At 40.6% G+C, this 17372-nt stretch overlaps 2 protein-coding genes across 2 annotated transcripts; both read right to left on the minus strand.

Annotated features, from left to right (window-relative positions):
- Positions 1-2578: 2578 nt before the first annotated feature.
- LOC139658612 (probable vesicular acetylcholine transporter-B) lies at positions 2579-4147 on the minus strand. The gene has a single exon (XM_071536742.1). The coding sequence runs from the start codon at positions 4145-4147 to the stop codon at positions 2579-2581; it is 1569 nt and encodes a 522-aa protein (XP_071392843.1).
- Positions 4148-10242: 6095 nt separating this feature from the next.
- Positions 10243-14372, minus strand: rgrb (retinal G protein coupled receptor b). The gene is made up of 7 exons (XM_071536730.1): positions 14249-14372; positions 13487-13643; positions 12987-13108; positions 12551-12704; positions 11949-12066; positions 10875-10988; positions 10243-10779 (listed from the first exon to the last, which is right to left on the minus strand). The coding sequence occupies exons 1-7, from the start codon at positions 14322-14324 to the stop codon at positions 10639-10641; spliced, it is 882 nt and encodes a 293-aa protein (XP_071392831.1). The 5' UTR covers positions 14325-14372; the 3' UTR covers positions 10243-10638.
- Between the last annotated feature and the right edge of the window lie 3000 nt (positions 14373-17372).

Raw genomic sequence — 17372 nt, forward strand, 5'->3', positions numbered from 1 at the left:
CCTTGCGTCCCAGTCCAGTCCAGTCCAGTCCAGTCAGGAGGAAATAATGTGGAAACCCTCTCGAGTTGGTTTGACTTCAGCCTGTCCTGCACAAAGCATGTAGAGACATTTGAGATAGAATAAAGAAAATAAAAACTGCCTGGAAAAAAAAAAAAAAATAGGCCTGCAGAGAAATCCAATTATGTAGTAGTGTATCAAACTGAACTAGCAGACTTCCATTCTTCATTATCTTGCAGCCTAATGTAATTTTCTGCATATGCCTGTCTTGCAGTGGCGTCCCATCGCTCATCACTGCAAAAGTAAAGCCACATAGTCTCGTATTCATTCTTAAAATCTTATTTTACTTAAAACGTGACATTTTTGCCAGTGGGGTGAGAATATTAAATTTGTTTCCAGTGCAGTTTCACTTGTTTTAGAAATTGTCCATAACAAGTGTCAATATCTTGAAATAAGGAAGAACAAGACACTGAAATAGCCTAGTATCAAGACGTTACTTGATTTAAGGAATTTCTTGAAACAAGTTGATTTCCATTGGAAACACGTGAAATGATTTCATCCCATTAACACACTTTTAAATATCTGTTTTCTGAAGGAAAAGGCGATATGTTAATGGGAAACTAAATGACTTTTCAAGACTGATGTTCTTCTTCCAGTGCGCCAAACTTGCGCACGGGCAACATACAGGAAAGTTTTTAACAACCAGCAAATCTCCGAATTTCTCTAATTTCTTATATGAGAGAAAAAAAAATACTTACCTGATCAGTTTACTGCTCAGGAGGTCAAAGAGGTGTGTGGAAGATAACAGTGCCTCCCACGTCCGCGCCGTGAAATCCCATATTAGGCTACAGTGTATCTCCGTTTACGCGCAGGATCGCTCCACGTCCCCGCGCCTCGCCATAAGGCTGTGACTCCACATTAAAGCGCGCCTTGGAAAAGATGCTGAAGGTGTTTGCGTCTACCTACCCCCTTGAGGCAAGAAACTCCTCCCATCGAAATCTATTCGCGGAACATATTATCTGACAGCTTGCTTTCCCCCTGCCCACCTCTGATGATGATACTAATACAAAAAAAAGAGTATGAACGTCGGGTTTTGGTTTGTCATACCGGGAGATTTCTCAGTTCAGAGTTCAGTCCTGCGCTTTCCTCAGAGTTTGACAGCCTGATTTCAGAGAGCACGGGTTTCACTGTTGCACCTAAATCTACCTGGACTGTGCAAAAGTGTTGCTCTGGTTTGGCTGTTATGTTTTCCTGAACTGTCACTCAGTTGGATCTGTGATCTGTTCATTTAGCGTTTTAGTTTTCATGTTGCTAAATTGTGCGTAATGTGCGCTCCCTCTCTCCTGCGCGCGCGTGTGTGTGCGTGAATGTGCACGTATGACTGTGTGTGTGTGTTTATGTGTTAGGGGGAGAGAGAAAGAGTCATTTTGCTTGTGGAAATCAGAATCTATTTATTACACTGTGAATATGATCATTTTACATACATCATCAGAACTTTATTTATTGGTAAATCTTAGGAACTGAACGCAAAATTCAACGTTCATATATAGGCTATATATATATATATCCTATATTTTACAGAAAATTCTAATACTTTATCCACCTGAGATGATTCCTTCTTTCTAACCTTGGTGTAATTTAGTGTCTCTTGAGGAGCTACACATGGCAATTTGAACAACTTGTATGCCCTAAGTTCGTTATAATAACCTATATTTCTAACGAAAATAATTTCCTCACATATTTTGAGTTGATGAATCTGACACTTGAAATGAATTATAATAATAATGAAATCACTCCTCTCATACAGATCCAAACAGAGATTTATTAAAACGACAATTGATAAATGAATACATGTTTGCTCAGTTTAAGGAGACTGACTTCGTTAGGCTACGTTTTGACAACAAAATGTTTCAACATACACGCGCGCGCACATACGCACACACATACACACGCACACAAACTTTGCAGAGGTCCACGTATATTTTAACAATTTACATTGTGCATATCCACATATATACAAAATCCATTTATTATGATACATTTCATTTCAAACATCAAAAACCTCTAAAATCAAATAATAACAAATAGGCCCGCCTGTTACAAAATTAAAATTCACGAAATTTTGAAGAACCGAAAATGAAAATTAGGCCTTTGATGTGCAAGTAAAAAAAGTTTCATCAAAGACTAAAAATATAGGCTATTTTTGTGGGGGAAATGTGCTGCTGATAGTTGGTCCCGTATTTATATTTTCAACATAATCTTGTACGTACATTTATCTATTTATACCTTTTTACAATACTCTGTTATGCACACATATTCAACAGTAGCTGATAGATCTCTCACAAAACTCCAATTATACGTCCATGACAAACGTTACATATAGACTTGTTCAACACAATGAAATTACAGTCAAAGAAAAAAGAAACTTTGGAAAACGGGTCACACAATCATGATTTAGTGATTGGGTGTTTATATTGCACATCAGTACTTACATAAAAGTTTAAATGACTATATCCTCTCTGCCTCATCTCCACTCTCTCCTATAGGAATGTATCGGGGGGGCGGTCAGAGTTTGGGCGGACTAAGTGTACTCTGGACCGGACGACTCCTCTGACAAGGACCGCTGTGCTCTGAACGGGTCGAACCCATTTTCGTCTACAGGCAGGCAATTCCCTGCCGAGCTATAGCCCTTCTTCTTACCTCTCCTCTCCTCCATCTTGATAGTATCGTACAGCCCCTGCGGTGCCTCCTCTAACAGGTTATCTCTTTCCGAGTAGGACGGTTTCATTTGGCACACATTGCGCAGCAGCAGCAGCGCTGGCGCGTAAAGCACATTGACGAGGCCCATACCCAGATTGAGTTGTACAAAGCCGAGATTGTGCACTATCTGACCGGCTACTATGGGACCCATGGCGTATGCAACAGAATAGGAAATATCAGCTATAGCATAAACACTACCATACACTGAAACATGACGCACGTCAACCAAAAAGGCAAGCGTCGGCAGTAGGGCAGTGTCTACAAGGGCGATGCCAAAACATATGCCGCACAACGGGGCGATGAGCTGCCCAAATGTTTTGCATGCCGGGACTGTGCAGGAGCTTGCCCCTATTATAACCATACCCAAAGCTCCGTAGAACCACTGCAAATTTGGATGCTGGGCCGCCAATTTAACCGTTATGTAGACGCCTAGGACGTGAGGGAAGAAGGCTGGGAGCCAGGTCAGTCCCATCTCCCACTTGGTGGAGTGCATGGTGCTCTCCATCCAGTTGGCAATGGTCGGCTCCAGAAAGGCCAGGGGGATGTTGCACACTGTCAGCGCCCCGGCTACCACAGCTATGTACGGGTCAATCATGAGTCTGTATATGGGGGTGCCGACCGGCATGTTCTCTCTAGTCCTGTTGGAGAACGGCTTGATCACGGTCAGCAGCAGGACGCCGTCCGCCAGGCAAATGGTGGCGAGCACGATGAAGGGAACCCTCTTGCCCGCGAACTCGTACAGGACGCCCCCGAAGGGAGGCGCAACCAGGCTCCCGAAAGAGATGAACGCCAGCGCGATGCCGAGCGCCTTGCTCCTCTCCGCCTCTACGGTGTATTTATCGGCTATCATCGCGATTCCAGAGGTGTCTGCAAAAGCCGATCCCAGACCCTGTAAACTTCTGGCCACGAAGAGCGTGGCATAGTTCTCCGCAAAAGCAAATATGCAGGTGGATACGAACATGACAGTCAGTCCAATTAAAAGTGGGATGTCATATCCGACCCGGTCTATGAAAGTTCCCGACAGGGGGTTGACTAACAGCTGCAGGATGGCCTTAGATGCAAAAAGTACTCCTATCTGGACGTCAAAATTGTCCTTGTTGCTTTTGGCTTGGCTTGTGCTGTTGGCTGAAGTGTTGGGATGTATGACTACGTGAACGTGCTCTGACTGCTCACTCTCCAGATCAGCGAGGTAATCTGGAATAATTGGCACGATTACCATGTAGAGCATATTGTCTAGCAGGAGAGCCACGCAGACGATCACTAACATGATCCGTCTTTGCTGGTGAGGATCCTTCATCGCAGTGCCAAGCTGCTTGGTTCTCTCGCCCATCTCGGACAGTTTCACAGCGGCTGACTTGGCCAGCCCGGAGGAGCCCCCCTCTGTATCCATGGTGTGCTTTTTTTTTATTATTTACGCTGCAAAATTGCAAATTGTGCTTCTCCTGTCTTCTACCGATCTTTCAGCACCTCTGATGGCACATTGATGTTTTCTCTACATTGATGTGATGATCCCCGTCCTCACCTCGCCAGTGCGTAAAGGGAGAGGCGCAGAGGAACTTGGCTGCTTCATCGGTGAAGATGGCTTTCCTCAGCTTCCTCAACTTGTCCTCGCTTCAGCCACATCCGAGGTTGTTTCATGATCTCCCGAGAAGTGACGTGGTGAAATCGTAGATTTTCTGCACCGTGCAGGAGCTTCGGCTGCTAATCTTACATGGCAAAGTTAGTTTGGAGCATTTTGGTTACTTGTTTGTAACGCAGAGGACACCCGAAGCCTCTGATCCCGGTGATCATTCCTCCTCTCACCTGTGGCACTTTTGCGCTCAGCTCTGAGACCACGGCTGGCTTCGTGGCCATTGGAGCACATTAACCCGCAGGTTCGGCGATACTTTAGTCCCTTTTTTTCCTCTTCTTTTTCACCGAGAGCTGTGACGCATCACCAGCTTGCCCCCAAGTGGATCCCTTCGCCAGTTGCGTCCTTTATGTTAATTTCCAACCATGGCAGCAATCACTTTAACCAATAAGAGCCAATGAGCGCCATCACGACTCTTCTACACGAGTGTGGAAAAAATCCTCCTCCCTCCTAATGCTCAGTGTCTGACTCTTGACTTTTGTGTTGAGGAGGGAATAATGAAAATAATGGATCAACCTTTATTACCATTTATATAGGATAAGCATATGCATATATGATATATTTGCAATTATAAACCGTTACAAAAAAGAAAAGAAAACTATGATAATCCGATATTAGTGTTAGACGGACGATACAAATAACACACACACACACACACACACACACACACACACACACACACACACACACACACACACACACACACACACACACACTCTCTCTCTATAGGGGCTACACACTAAGTCCCTGTAGGAGTGTTATAGGGATATTATAGTGACGCCATAGGAAATTAAACGAGGCCACTGTAAACTCACTATTGAATACCACAGACATTATTTATTAGGAAACTCACAAATTAGTAAGAAAGTGTCCTATATGAAGACTTTTACCCAGTTAGATGTATTCGTTAACAGAAGGCTTACTGAAAAGTTTGTAATATATTTTTTTCTAAATTGAATCAACATCTCCAAAAAGGCTGTGAACTAGACGCATAAACGGAGTTGGAGGCATTTCAGCACCAGGTCGCGGTGGAGAGCTCCTCTCATCAGAGGGAGACAGCCGTGAGAGCTGGACAGCTTTACAGTCTCTTTCCATACTCGTCATATGATTATAATGTTGCCAGCGAATGAAAGTAATGATAACAATAATAATTAAACGTTGGCTTTGATTATAATTAGATTACACGTATTAGTAATTTGTTTATTACGCCCAGCTCAGTGTAATGTCCTGCGATGTAATTCTGCCAAACACAGTGCTGAAAATCCTACAAGAACCTTTTAAATTCTAGCACAAGACAGTGGCGACACCTTGTGGTGAATTCCTACAAGTACACCCACTTACTATGAAGAGCATTCTATGACCTGTGAGCTGTTCGGTGATATGGGCCAATAAGTTACAAGATAATACTTAATAAATACTTTATAATCAGAGTCATTTGGTTGATGGTGTGCCTCGTAAAACAATTCAGAACATTAATTATTTCTTGAGGTGTTTCAGATTTTCTGTTATGGTTTTATATCTATTTAAGATCAGGTAGTTTAATTTTTGTGTAAAAAAAAAAAAAAAAGAAAGGCAGGATATCTTATCAGTAGGTTACGGTATGAAAGACCTGCTCCCTCCATTTAATGTTCCTAATATCTTTCCACTAGAGGGCGCTGAAGACTTGCAAATAAATAAAGTAAACAAGGGCCTGTTTAAAAGAGAGGTTTATTAGATGAGGCTTCTTCTTCTTCTTCTTCTTCTTCTTCTTCTTCTTCTTCTTCTTCTTCTTCTTCTTCTTCTTCTTCTTCTTCTTCCTCTTCTTCTTCTTCTTCCTCTTCTACTACTACTACTACTACTACTAATAATAATAATAGCAAAACACAAATCCAGTGATGTCCCAACTTGCAATTTGCACATTTTTTTTCTGACTTTACGTGACCTATTTTGTTGTTAGGTAATGAAATATTTTATACACTATATTGTTTTTACCAAGTGTAATATGTATGGCATTTGCACTAGCATAGGTATCAGTGTTTGTAGAAATACCAGAAAATTTTATTTTGGTACCTTCATATCTTCTGAAGAATACTGGTATCAAAATAGTGCATTGGGTGAGTATTGGCTGTATTGGTCTCAGTCAGACAGTGACGGTGTGTTTCCAATACTTGCAGTAGAGGATTTGATGCAGAAAAGGTAATTCAAGTGAGCACATTAATTGTACACATCAGGAGGATTAACACACTGTAGGAAATAACAGCCCAGTTTCACTAATGAGAGTGGTGAGGCACAGCAGCAGCAGCCACTTGATAAATTAAACTCCCACAGCACAGCCATGCTGCCATTCCTCCCAGATCATCATACTGTGACTTGTAAGTGTGACTTGGTACTTCCAGGAGACACACAGACAGACACGTCTATGTGGATAATCTGACTCACTGACTCTAGTAACCTGTCTGTCTGCAGGAGGGCGGTGAGTCAGACCTAATCCAGAGTGTTAACTTTGTCCTCTGGGCTGAGATATACAACAGTGACACAGCCTCTATTGTGAAGAAGATATGTGCCAGTGGTTTAATGAACCGGACCAGGAGGAAGGCTGTCTGTAGTGACGCAGATATCATCTAATCCAGATTACACTCCAGCGCTAATCCTTTAAAAAATGATTTCAAGAAAGATCTACCGTGGAGATGACACATCCTTGACACAGTTTGTGTTTGAATACAATGGAAACAGATGCTATATCAGCCATATTGATGATCAGGGAAGTCATTATGGTTTATGAACAGATGCCATATGTCACCCAGGACCCAGCTAGAAAGCCTCGCCTCTTTACTTTGTGTTTGTTAACTCTGTGACCTTTATTCTTTTCTGATAAGTGGCTTGCACCTTTGGCCTGGATGTTCTTTTACATCAACATGACAACAAGACATGCACATAATTATGGTCAAAGGATTATTGAAAATAAACATCCAACATTACATTGACAATCCAAGATCAATCATTAACTTAAGGTCTCTAGGTGCAAACTACTTATCAAACTCTTTTGGTTGTTTATGAGGAAAATGTTTCCCTCTATGGACCAACTTAAAAAGACTTTGCTCATTACTAGTGTTACTATGATCAGTTATGCACGATGTCTCTTGCTACTCCAAATTGTAACTCAACTGATCTCATGCACTTAAACAGATCACCCATGGGGTTTAAGATAAAGCACTCTTCAACCGTAATCCTCTTTGTACAAGTCCATATAAATTTTATATTTGTGTAGAAATCAAATCCAGCTGCAGATAATAGGATTTATACACTGCAATACACCATGTACACCTTAAGATTTGCAGTATGGTAAAGATAAGCTGTAATGATTGAAAGAATATAAGAGGAGGGCGTTGAAAACTGAAACTGTTGACTCTCAGGCTTTCATCTTTTTTGAGGTTAGTGTCATACTCTGGAAATTCAAATCATAGTGTGTTCTTAAGGTAAAGAATCGGACAGATTCTCGTGGGTCTGAACACGGTGCATGTGTGCATCCATGTGTAGTGTGTGGGCTGCATGTGCCATGACAGATGTCTTTTTTCGACATCTGTTTGTGACTTTGCAACGGCAGATTTGCACATGTATCATTAGTGAGCATGCACAGGCAGAAACACCTTCACTTCACCTTGTGGTTGGCGATCTAAAACCCGAAAAGGGTTGGGGTCAGAGTTAGTTTGTAATGTGAGGGGAAGGAAGCTGAACTCTATGTATCTCTAACAAGAAGTTCTTCTCTCCTCCTGTTAGCTTGTTTCTGGTGTTGCTGGTTCTATCAATAGCTCTTGTAATTGAATTAGATCACTGGTCCACACGAGGCGGTCTTGTTTAGCTCATATTCAGTTAGAGTACAGCCATTCTTATCCCAGTAAAAGGAAGGCTGTTTCTAAGAAGTGTGTACTAATCTATAGGATTGGACTCTCCTCAACCTGTCCCAAAAAAAACAGCAGGAAATCGGCCCAGGTGGATGAAGTACAGTAGAATGTATAGGGGAGTGCATGGTTATGCCTACATTTTAATATCTGCTGATGAAGACACAATGGGACACAAGGGCTACTGCTGGTGAGATTGAATAACGTCAAAAGTTGAAGTCACTGCAATAAGTCACTTTTTATTCCTGAATGAACCTGGGGTGCCAGTCTGCAGAAGTTTCTATTTGTGCTTATACCTTGTTTTTCCTCTGTTGCTCAGCTTCACTGAATTGCCAGATCCCCTGCAGAATATGAGCAACGGCTGTGTCATTAAGGAAATTACTAATCATTAGTCATACTGTCAAATTAATATGCGCTGATGCTTGGCAATCACAGGAATAAAACATCTCTTTTTATGCCTTGTTTTGGCATTTGTCTTAATGAGGTGATCATTCTAGATTTTCAGAGACACATTGTGCCACTGCACAATGAATAGAAGAGCAAAGGTTTTCTGAGCATTTGGCTGCATAAAAAAATCTTTGGAGATTAATCAAATCTGTTCCTACTTTATCCTGATTATTGCTAATCTAGTTGAAAATCTGTTGTCTTTGTTACTCTCACATCACAATCACTGGCAAAATAAAAAGACTATTGCTTTGAGCTGAATTGATGAAAACACAAAAACACAAAGTGGGGATGGAGCTGCTTTTCCTTTCAGTAGTAGTACCATTCCCTATCACTTTTCCCTTATTAGCTTGACTGTTACCACTTAGACATTGATAAACATACTGATCATTGTGGGTGATGAGTTAGTTAGTTAGTTAGTTAGTTAGTTAGTTAGTTTATTGTCCCCGGGGGGAAATTCTTTTCCATAAAACTGTACATCACAAGGAGAACCAACAATAACAGTTGACAGTTGTTCATTAGAATATTATTGTACCTGGTAGATGCTGATGACTTTGCAATTCAAGAGTTAAATTCTATGTGTGTTGTCGTCTCTCTAACCCACAGAGTGAGGGCCGACTCCTCCCCCATCAACACAACCTGCCACTGACAGTGAGAGGATTTCACCCGCTCACCGCCCCCTGGCACGACAGACAGACAGTCAGTCAGACAGTCAGTCAGACAGTCAGTCAGTCACCACCGAGGTTACTGTGACACAGACTTGGAACAGCGCTTTCTCTCTCTGTGGCTTATTTCAGGAGTCAACATCTTTAGCCGCTCAGACGTCAAACTGCCAAAGCATTATAGCGTCTCCGCTGTCCGCCATTCTTAGCCCCGAACTGACACGACAGAGACTCTTTTATCCAGCATGGCTCACATTTAGAAAGATACAATACCATGTGTAGAGCTGATGGTAATACAGTACAACAGAGCTAAATAAAAATTACACAAAATTAGGCATGTAATATTTATTAATGTGTTTGTCATGACTAAATACTGGTTGCTTGGGTTTGTCTTTCAATTGAACTGGATGGGAATCTGCCATGGGTTGCTTGGATTGCCCTATCTACCAACTTACCTACCTACCTATCTTCCCTCCCTCCTTCCTTCCTACCTAACTACCCACCTACCTACCTATCTACCACAGTTACCATCTGGAAAGGTACTGAAGTTCACTTCACCTGAGGTGGGTCAGATGCGTGTTGGCTTACATAATACAGTCTTAGCACAGTGAACGCTTCCTCCCTATACATAGAGGTTACATCACCGCAAACTCTTTTCCTAGCAAAAAGACAATTAATCAGCTTAGTAAATGCTTGAGACAACCATGTCATGAAGGATCCTCTGGATAGAAGGGCTTGTCAACTATAGAAATTAGGCTGCTTACATTTAGCAGCAGTACGGTTATTCAAGGACCAGGGCATTTCAGAATAGTCAGGGCAAATCAAAGAATGGCAACACAGTGTATTTATTGTAAGTGGTTAAACACGGGCAGAGGAGAAGCAGTGCAGGTTAAAGACACATTGCTATAGAAAGCGTACAATAATTGTTCTTACATGACATATCTTTAGTAAGTAATAGCTTATCAAACTATTGGCAATGGATAAATAACCTGTAATGCATTGTGTAGACTTCCACAAATCCATCAGCTACTGTGGCAGCTCCAAACTTGGTTAGAGATTGTCCTGAGATTCATCTACTGGCCTAATGTTATGACAATAAGATGTTTGTACAGTCACCAGCAATAACTGACTGCTTCTCCAAAGACATCTACATAGCTGAATGACATTTACCTCACAACACCGTACCAAAAGTCTTCTTCCAATATGGAACCTACTGTGAGTGCATGATGGTTTGGGATTTTGACCAGAACATAACAAGAGCTTCCTTTTATCTGGACTTCTTAATAACTGGATCAACGATCTTCTGTCCAGTGAGGAAGTGCCACACTCCGCCTCGGTAGAACTCATTTCCAAACGAGTAGAGCAGAGCGTTGAAGACGGGGTTTGTCTTGGCGACAACCGGAAGCACCTGTGGGCAGAAAGAAGTTTTCCATAAGCTGCTTTTCCTTTTCATAACAATATCTCCTTGCTGACTTCATTAAGTGAAACTAAATAAGCTCTCACCATTCTTAGTTTTGGAGATATGATTTTCACATTCTCAAAGCAGGCGTAGATGCACATGAGGACATAGGGGCCCCAGCACATCAGCATCGCCCTCAAAGGCAAGTTGGTGTTAAACTGGAACAGAGTTCATTGTGTGAGTATTAATGCAGGTGTTACACATGATGGACATAGAATATACATGATACAGTACATACTATAGTAATATAATACAGCTTTATTTAGAACAAATTGGAAATAAGAAATCAACATTTCAATGCTGTCCCTTACAAACTTAACCCCAATTGGGTTACACTGGACTTGGTCAAGCTGTACTACAAATTTAAATGAGAAACACATTCCTAGGGACTGAAGAGGGCAAAATGAAATACTGAAGGGTGAAATGCCTAAATTAATCCTAATTATGTCGAGCATACATGTCTTCCTTCACATTCGCTCAGGCTGCTTATATTATCTCAAAATGTTTATTTTCACACTGTCACATCCAGTGACAAGTGATAAAAAAAAAACCCCAAACTGGATCAGTTTCAGCTAAACCTATTATTAAACCTGTTACCGGTGCTATTTCTCACTTTGTAGCAGCACTGTTCTTTATTCCAATATCTAAGCATAAATGAAACAGTATGGTGGAATCTCTGAGTTAACATGATGGCAAAGATCCACTCAGGAGCTGTAGCAGATATCTACACAGCAAATTTTATAGTGTTAATAAGTGATATGATTTGTCAGTGGCAAGTGTTAACAACTGTGTTAAATGGAAACTCCTCCTCAGGCAACAGTAGAGTACAGTAGAGTATTGCTTCAGGCAGTGATGGTTTCAATAAAGTACCATTTTGCCAACAAAGAATTTTGAGAAACCATCTTTTCATCTGAATACACACAGTCAAGGTCTCCTTTGTGCGCAGATTAGTTTACTCATATTATAGATTAACAACCTCTAGTTTATGCAATAGCTTATGTAACTTAAATGGGATTTGAGAATGGCAAAAGCAATTTGTTTAAATCCTCTGAAATACATTTACTTTGGATATGAATGCTGCATTTGGTCTCAACATTAGAACACTGAGGTGCATTTACCCTGTAGTGATGGATCTTCTTGAAGTGTTTGTTGATGGCATCATAGGATGAGAGCATGGTGATGGCCGGGAACAGCAGGTAGAGCAGCACCAGAGTCAGCATGTAGGTTACGTAATCCCTATTGAACAGAGGGGAACATTTGCCAAGAGGCTGAGGCTAGTTCTGTTGCCTCTGTTATTTTCTGTTAGCATGTCATACTCAGCCTTAGATGTTAGCTGAGCATGAGTATTGAGAAGCTAACACGCTGCTTAGTAGGGCTGACAGAAAACTAATTGTAATGCTTTGCTGAATATGGCAATTGCGATATGAATTGATAATGTGGACATAACTTACAAAAAATAAATACAATTTGGGTGTGAAAAATGAGATGCTAATGGTTTGGATTAACTCTGAACATGAAGAATGATTTTCTCCAAAGTGCAATTTGTAAAACATCTTTCCTGCTGATAAAATAAAAAAAATTGCAATTTGTAAATTGCAGTGGTCAATAGTGAGATTTTCATTGTTTTTCACTCAATCATGCAGCCCATTAGTCTTAGATATTATTAAGATTTACACACTGAGTCAAACGTCTGGGTTGAGCCATGGTTGTCTGACTATACCTGTCTCCTTTGGTGTAGTCCAGAGTGCAGCAAGTCCTCATGGGCTCAAAGTCATACACACCCCATCCAGTGAGAGGAACAGCAGCCCAGAAGATGGACAGACCCCAGATGATGCCGCTCATAGTCATAGTCGTGCTCCAGAAGAGCTTTTGTCCTGCACAATGCCATTTGGAGGAGAGATTGAGATGAGATATTTGCCTGTATTTAGTTTGCCCATAGACGTCCAACTATCACTATTTCAAAGAAGTATCTTTATCTCAAAAATACAAAATGCATGATGCATCAAAAGTGCATTTCTTACCATCAGTACTTTGTAATTTACTTTGATACATTTCTTTCAAGGAATATTAGTCATTTCTAACAAGATATAGTTTGATGTATTTGTACACAGCTGTGTGGGTCCTCTGGACAGTAAGTTATGCTGTACTGTACTCACTGGTGCAGTACTGGTGGTATCTGTCCCAGGCAATGGCAGCCATAAAACTGATGGAAGCCAGGACTGATATCATTCCCTGAAAACCATGATAGGCACATCCATCTTGCCCAAATGGCCAATGTCTGGAGAAGACAAAGAAACATATACATCATACTCCAATGGCAGAAGTGTCCCACTGCAGCCAATATTACATGAACAGGACTACTGAGAGCATATAGGAAGTAACAAGGCAAGTTACAGCATCAACTTAAAGTTGCTGCGGTTCCATTCTTCATACATGAAATCATCATGGTCACAAATCAACAGTACGACTTGTTAGGTTGAATGTCACCTATCTATTCAGATTAACTAGACTACATTAGCATATAGGTGACAAATGCTAACAACCCATTTTTGGTTTAACCATGGTTTGGTTTCACTAAAGAAACTCTCCAACCCTTAAAAAAATACCTGTTTAAGGGAAATAAGATACAATTCAAAATGTCAGTATGGTTCCACACCTTAGATAGCTAGCATAAGCAGCTGTTAGTCCGTTAATATTCAGACTGATGTCAGCCAAAGCAAGATTGAACACAAAGAAGTTACTGGGCGTCCGCATCTCCTTCACTCTGAGGAAGGCCAGGATAGTAATGGCATTCAGGAAGAATCCAAGCATGCCTGAAAAACAATCCACAACAGCAAACAATTTGTAATCACTTTTTCAATCACTATCACTAAGAATAATTAGCCTATGTTTGGTTTGGATTTTTTTTTTTTATTAACCCATAGGCTATCTCTGAATCAATCAGCACAGTCTGTATTACAGCTGATGAACTTCACACTCCAATGTTGCACAGTGTTTGCAAACATAAAATAGGCATGGGCCTGAAGCTATATAGGCATTCAAAATTAAAATGTAAAACTTTTAGCTATTGCTGCCTATAGTCTATTGGCATATAGAGAAGAACTGTTAATATGAGAAAGAAAAACCTTGAATTTAGGCTAATGTGTGAATTTTTTGAGGAGGGGGCTACTCATTTATGTGTGCATTAAGGATTGGGCCACTAAGGTCGTCTGCATAAATACAGATAAATATAAATAAGGTCTACATGGAATTCCAAACACTAAAGTGAAGGCAAAAAAAAATATGGATGTTTTCATAACAGTCTATGAACAAAAAGAGTGAAATGCCCCTTTAACTGTAGTATCCCAGGCCCAATCCCAGCTCCAGCAGCATGTCTCGCATACTGAACAACATCGTCTGTATCCTCAGGTCCACTTACCCCCGACTAGAAGCGCTGTGCCGAATGTAAACATATCAAAATCAGTGAATCCCTCCGGTAATGTATAGGCTGCCATGTTGAAATGCACAAATTAAACTGTGTAGTAAAAGAGAAGTCCTTATGCTGTTCTGTAGAGTACCATAGGTTTCAGCCACTGACCCCTTATAAAGGCTCTTTCACGTGAAACAGCATAAAGAGTCTAATCTTAGTAAACCTTTTGCAATCCCCCAAAGAATGTCCTAACAAGCAAAGTTACGCTTCCCTCAAACTTTCTGGGAGTTTGCGGTCGCCTAAAGTTTGCGTGTTTGCTGCGCAAGCCTCTGATCTCTACACGCGCGGAAACGTCAAATTAAAGGTTCATCCGCGAGCCGTGCGTTTTGTAAATTAGCGAAAAATTGCTCGCGAACAGACCGGCTTTGGAGAAACAAAGCCGGTCCTAATAGGCCAAATTCATTGACGATACTGATACTGTGAATAACTGAAAACATGAAAATGCCTTTTTCTTCTTAACAACTGGTATTGTGAACTCCAGATAGGCTATACATTATATATGGCCTATTGATCAAACTTTCAAAAATGTATCACAGTATCCATAATCCAAGTCAAAACCAATCAAGATGTTTTAGATGGACAAAAACCTACACTACCTCATTTCTCATTTGGACCACCCAGCTGTCTTCATACACAAACAAATGACTAAGTGCAGGTTTTTAGCAAAAATAATACCATCTCTGTGCTTATTTAGTGTAAATAGTCAGCAATTAACACTGAGTCTGTTAAAATAGCAGAACATCATTCATTTATTTGTTCAGTTGCTTTAAATTTTTGACCAAAATAACACATAGGCCTAACCATAAAAAAACTAGGACAGCAGAGAAATGACCTTTGGCACTCACTCTAGCCTGAACCTTTTAAAATGTAACATTTGGGCCGACTCTGATTGCACCACTAATCTGTACACAGATTACCACAAACTCATTAACTATGAAGTAATGATGTGTCCCAATGGATTTATAATACCCTTTCTCAAACTGCCCATATTGTCCCAGCCCAGATAGTCCACCCAGCTGGACTATCTGGGCTGTGGGCAATGTTCATGTTTAGTATTGCATCCTGTTCAGGCTCTTGAGTTTAGATTGATTCAACTCAGTGATTTCAGTGTGACAGCACTGTTGACACTGTACTGAAAAGTAAAAAAACTCGCTGTTATACATAAATGTGTACTGATGTTCATATCAAAATGTTTGTCTTCTGCCCTAAATCACACAATATAAGAAGTGTCTGTCAACAGCTGAGAGTGCATTGCAAGGCGAACAGAATTCCACTTTCACAATGCAAAAGTTTCATTAAAAGAATCTGTTAATCTACCAGGGCTAAGCATGTTGAAATCAGATCGGGTCTGAACCAACTATTCCAAGACCTTTGATTGCAATGATTGCCTCAACTGGTGCAAATGCTAATTCTCAATAACACACTGAAGGATTTGTTTACTGTATATTTGTATTTGTATGAATTCTACACTACTAGATAAATCAAAATGGCAAAGTCACAATCCTTGATCAAAATGTAAACAATTAAATGACTCATCAATTTGTTCTCAAATTGATTGAAAGAACTTTTAGCCCAACAGCATTTGACAGTTGAAAATTATTGTGTAATGTAATTTTAAGATGTAAGAGTCTATTGATTATAAATATTAGATAACAGTGGTCTTTTGAGATACTTTCCAATACAAAAGTTTATCCTTTGCAAGAATAGTGCAATTAGTGTAATGTATCCATAATTTATAGTCTGAAAAACCCCAAACTATAATTAACTGGGCTGTAATTGTTTTTCTATAACTGCCATGAGGTTATTTAAAACAGCAAATGCATTAGCTGCCACCGTAGCTGCTGCATAGTGTATTGGCAAACAGTTAATTACACCATCATAATCTGCTGGTTTTGCAATGAAACAAAGGCCACATTGTTGAAATTGCATTGGTACCCAGATGCCAAGGAATAGGAGCAAGACTGACTTTAGCAACACACGTTTTTGTCCATCCTCGCACAGGAATGAGTTGGTGACAGCATTGGTGACAGTGCACCTGGCAAGTTGTTTCTCCCTCCCGGATGAATATATGTTGTCAGAGGTCAGATAGGGAGAGCGAGGGGCGGGGGGCTTCTCCCAGGTGCTGGGACAACTCTCCTGAAAGAAATAGAACAAAGATGTATTAATAAGAGACACAGAGATGACTGGATTAAAGGATTTCAAATCCCTCCATACAACCATGTCCTTAAACCTCTGCACCTGTGAATAACCCCAGAGACAGTGACAGTTTAATCATCCACACACAGAAAGTGTGTCATACACACACACACACACACACACACACACACACACACACACACACACACAAAATATGGATATTGACATGTTCTGCAAGGTGCTAGATTATTGCTAGATAATATCTATTTGCTCATCCATGCTTTATAATGTTAAAATGTAGAATATTCTAACTGTAGGTTGTGTATGTGTATGCATGCAAAACACTGCAAAGGTCAGATGAGCAGTATGCATCTGCAAAAGTGCAAGTTGGGTTTATTTCAGCTGGCTTTTGGAAAAAGTGAGCTTTAGCTGTCTGCCTTGTTGCAAATCAAAGGTCATGAACATAAGACATACTGTGAGGCAAAACAAATCACAAGGAAAGATCATGAGTCTGAATTTGGTATTTTAACATAATGATCAACTGGACGGGGAAACAAACTCAGCAGTTATTCTTCTGGAGTGCTGTCTGCGTCTGCAGCAAAACTACAAGATCAGTCATATTATGATTAGGCCTATACTACAACCTTGGCTACTCTTCTCTGCCATCTAGTGGTTATTTGTATGTTTTCAAATATTTGCTGTGCCGCGGTACTGTGTTTTAATTATGGTAAATCTAAATGGAAATGGCTGGTGAAAGTGGGCGTCAGCAGACCTAGTACATCCGTTCCCATAATGTAAAGACTCGCCACCGCTGTGACAAGAAGACAAGTTCATGAAACTGAAACAAAAAGTGGGGCACTTCTGTGCGACTCTTACACATCACATCTGAAGAGTTTTTCATGAGAGTGTATCTTAGGCCTGTTAATCATTAGAGATG

This window comes from Centroberyx affinis, unplaced genomic scaffold (genome assembly GCF_046629955.1).
Source record: "Centroberyx affinis isolate AG114_WGS23_722 - 3 ecotype Tasmania unplaced genomic scaffold, CSIRO-AGI_Caff_v1 ptg002930l_1, whole genome shotgun sequence".
In the NCBI taxonomy this organism is placed as follows: domain Eukaryota; kingdom Metazoa; phylum Chordata; class Actinopteri; order Beryciformes; family Berycidae; genus Centroberyx; species Centroberyx affinis.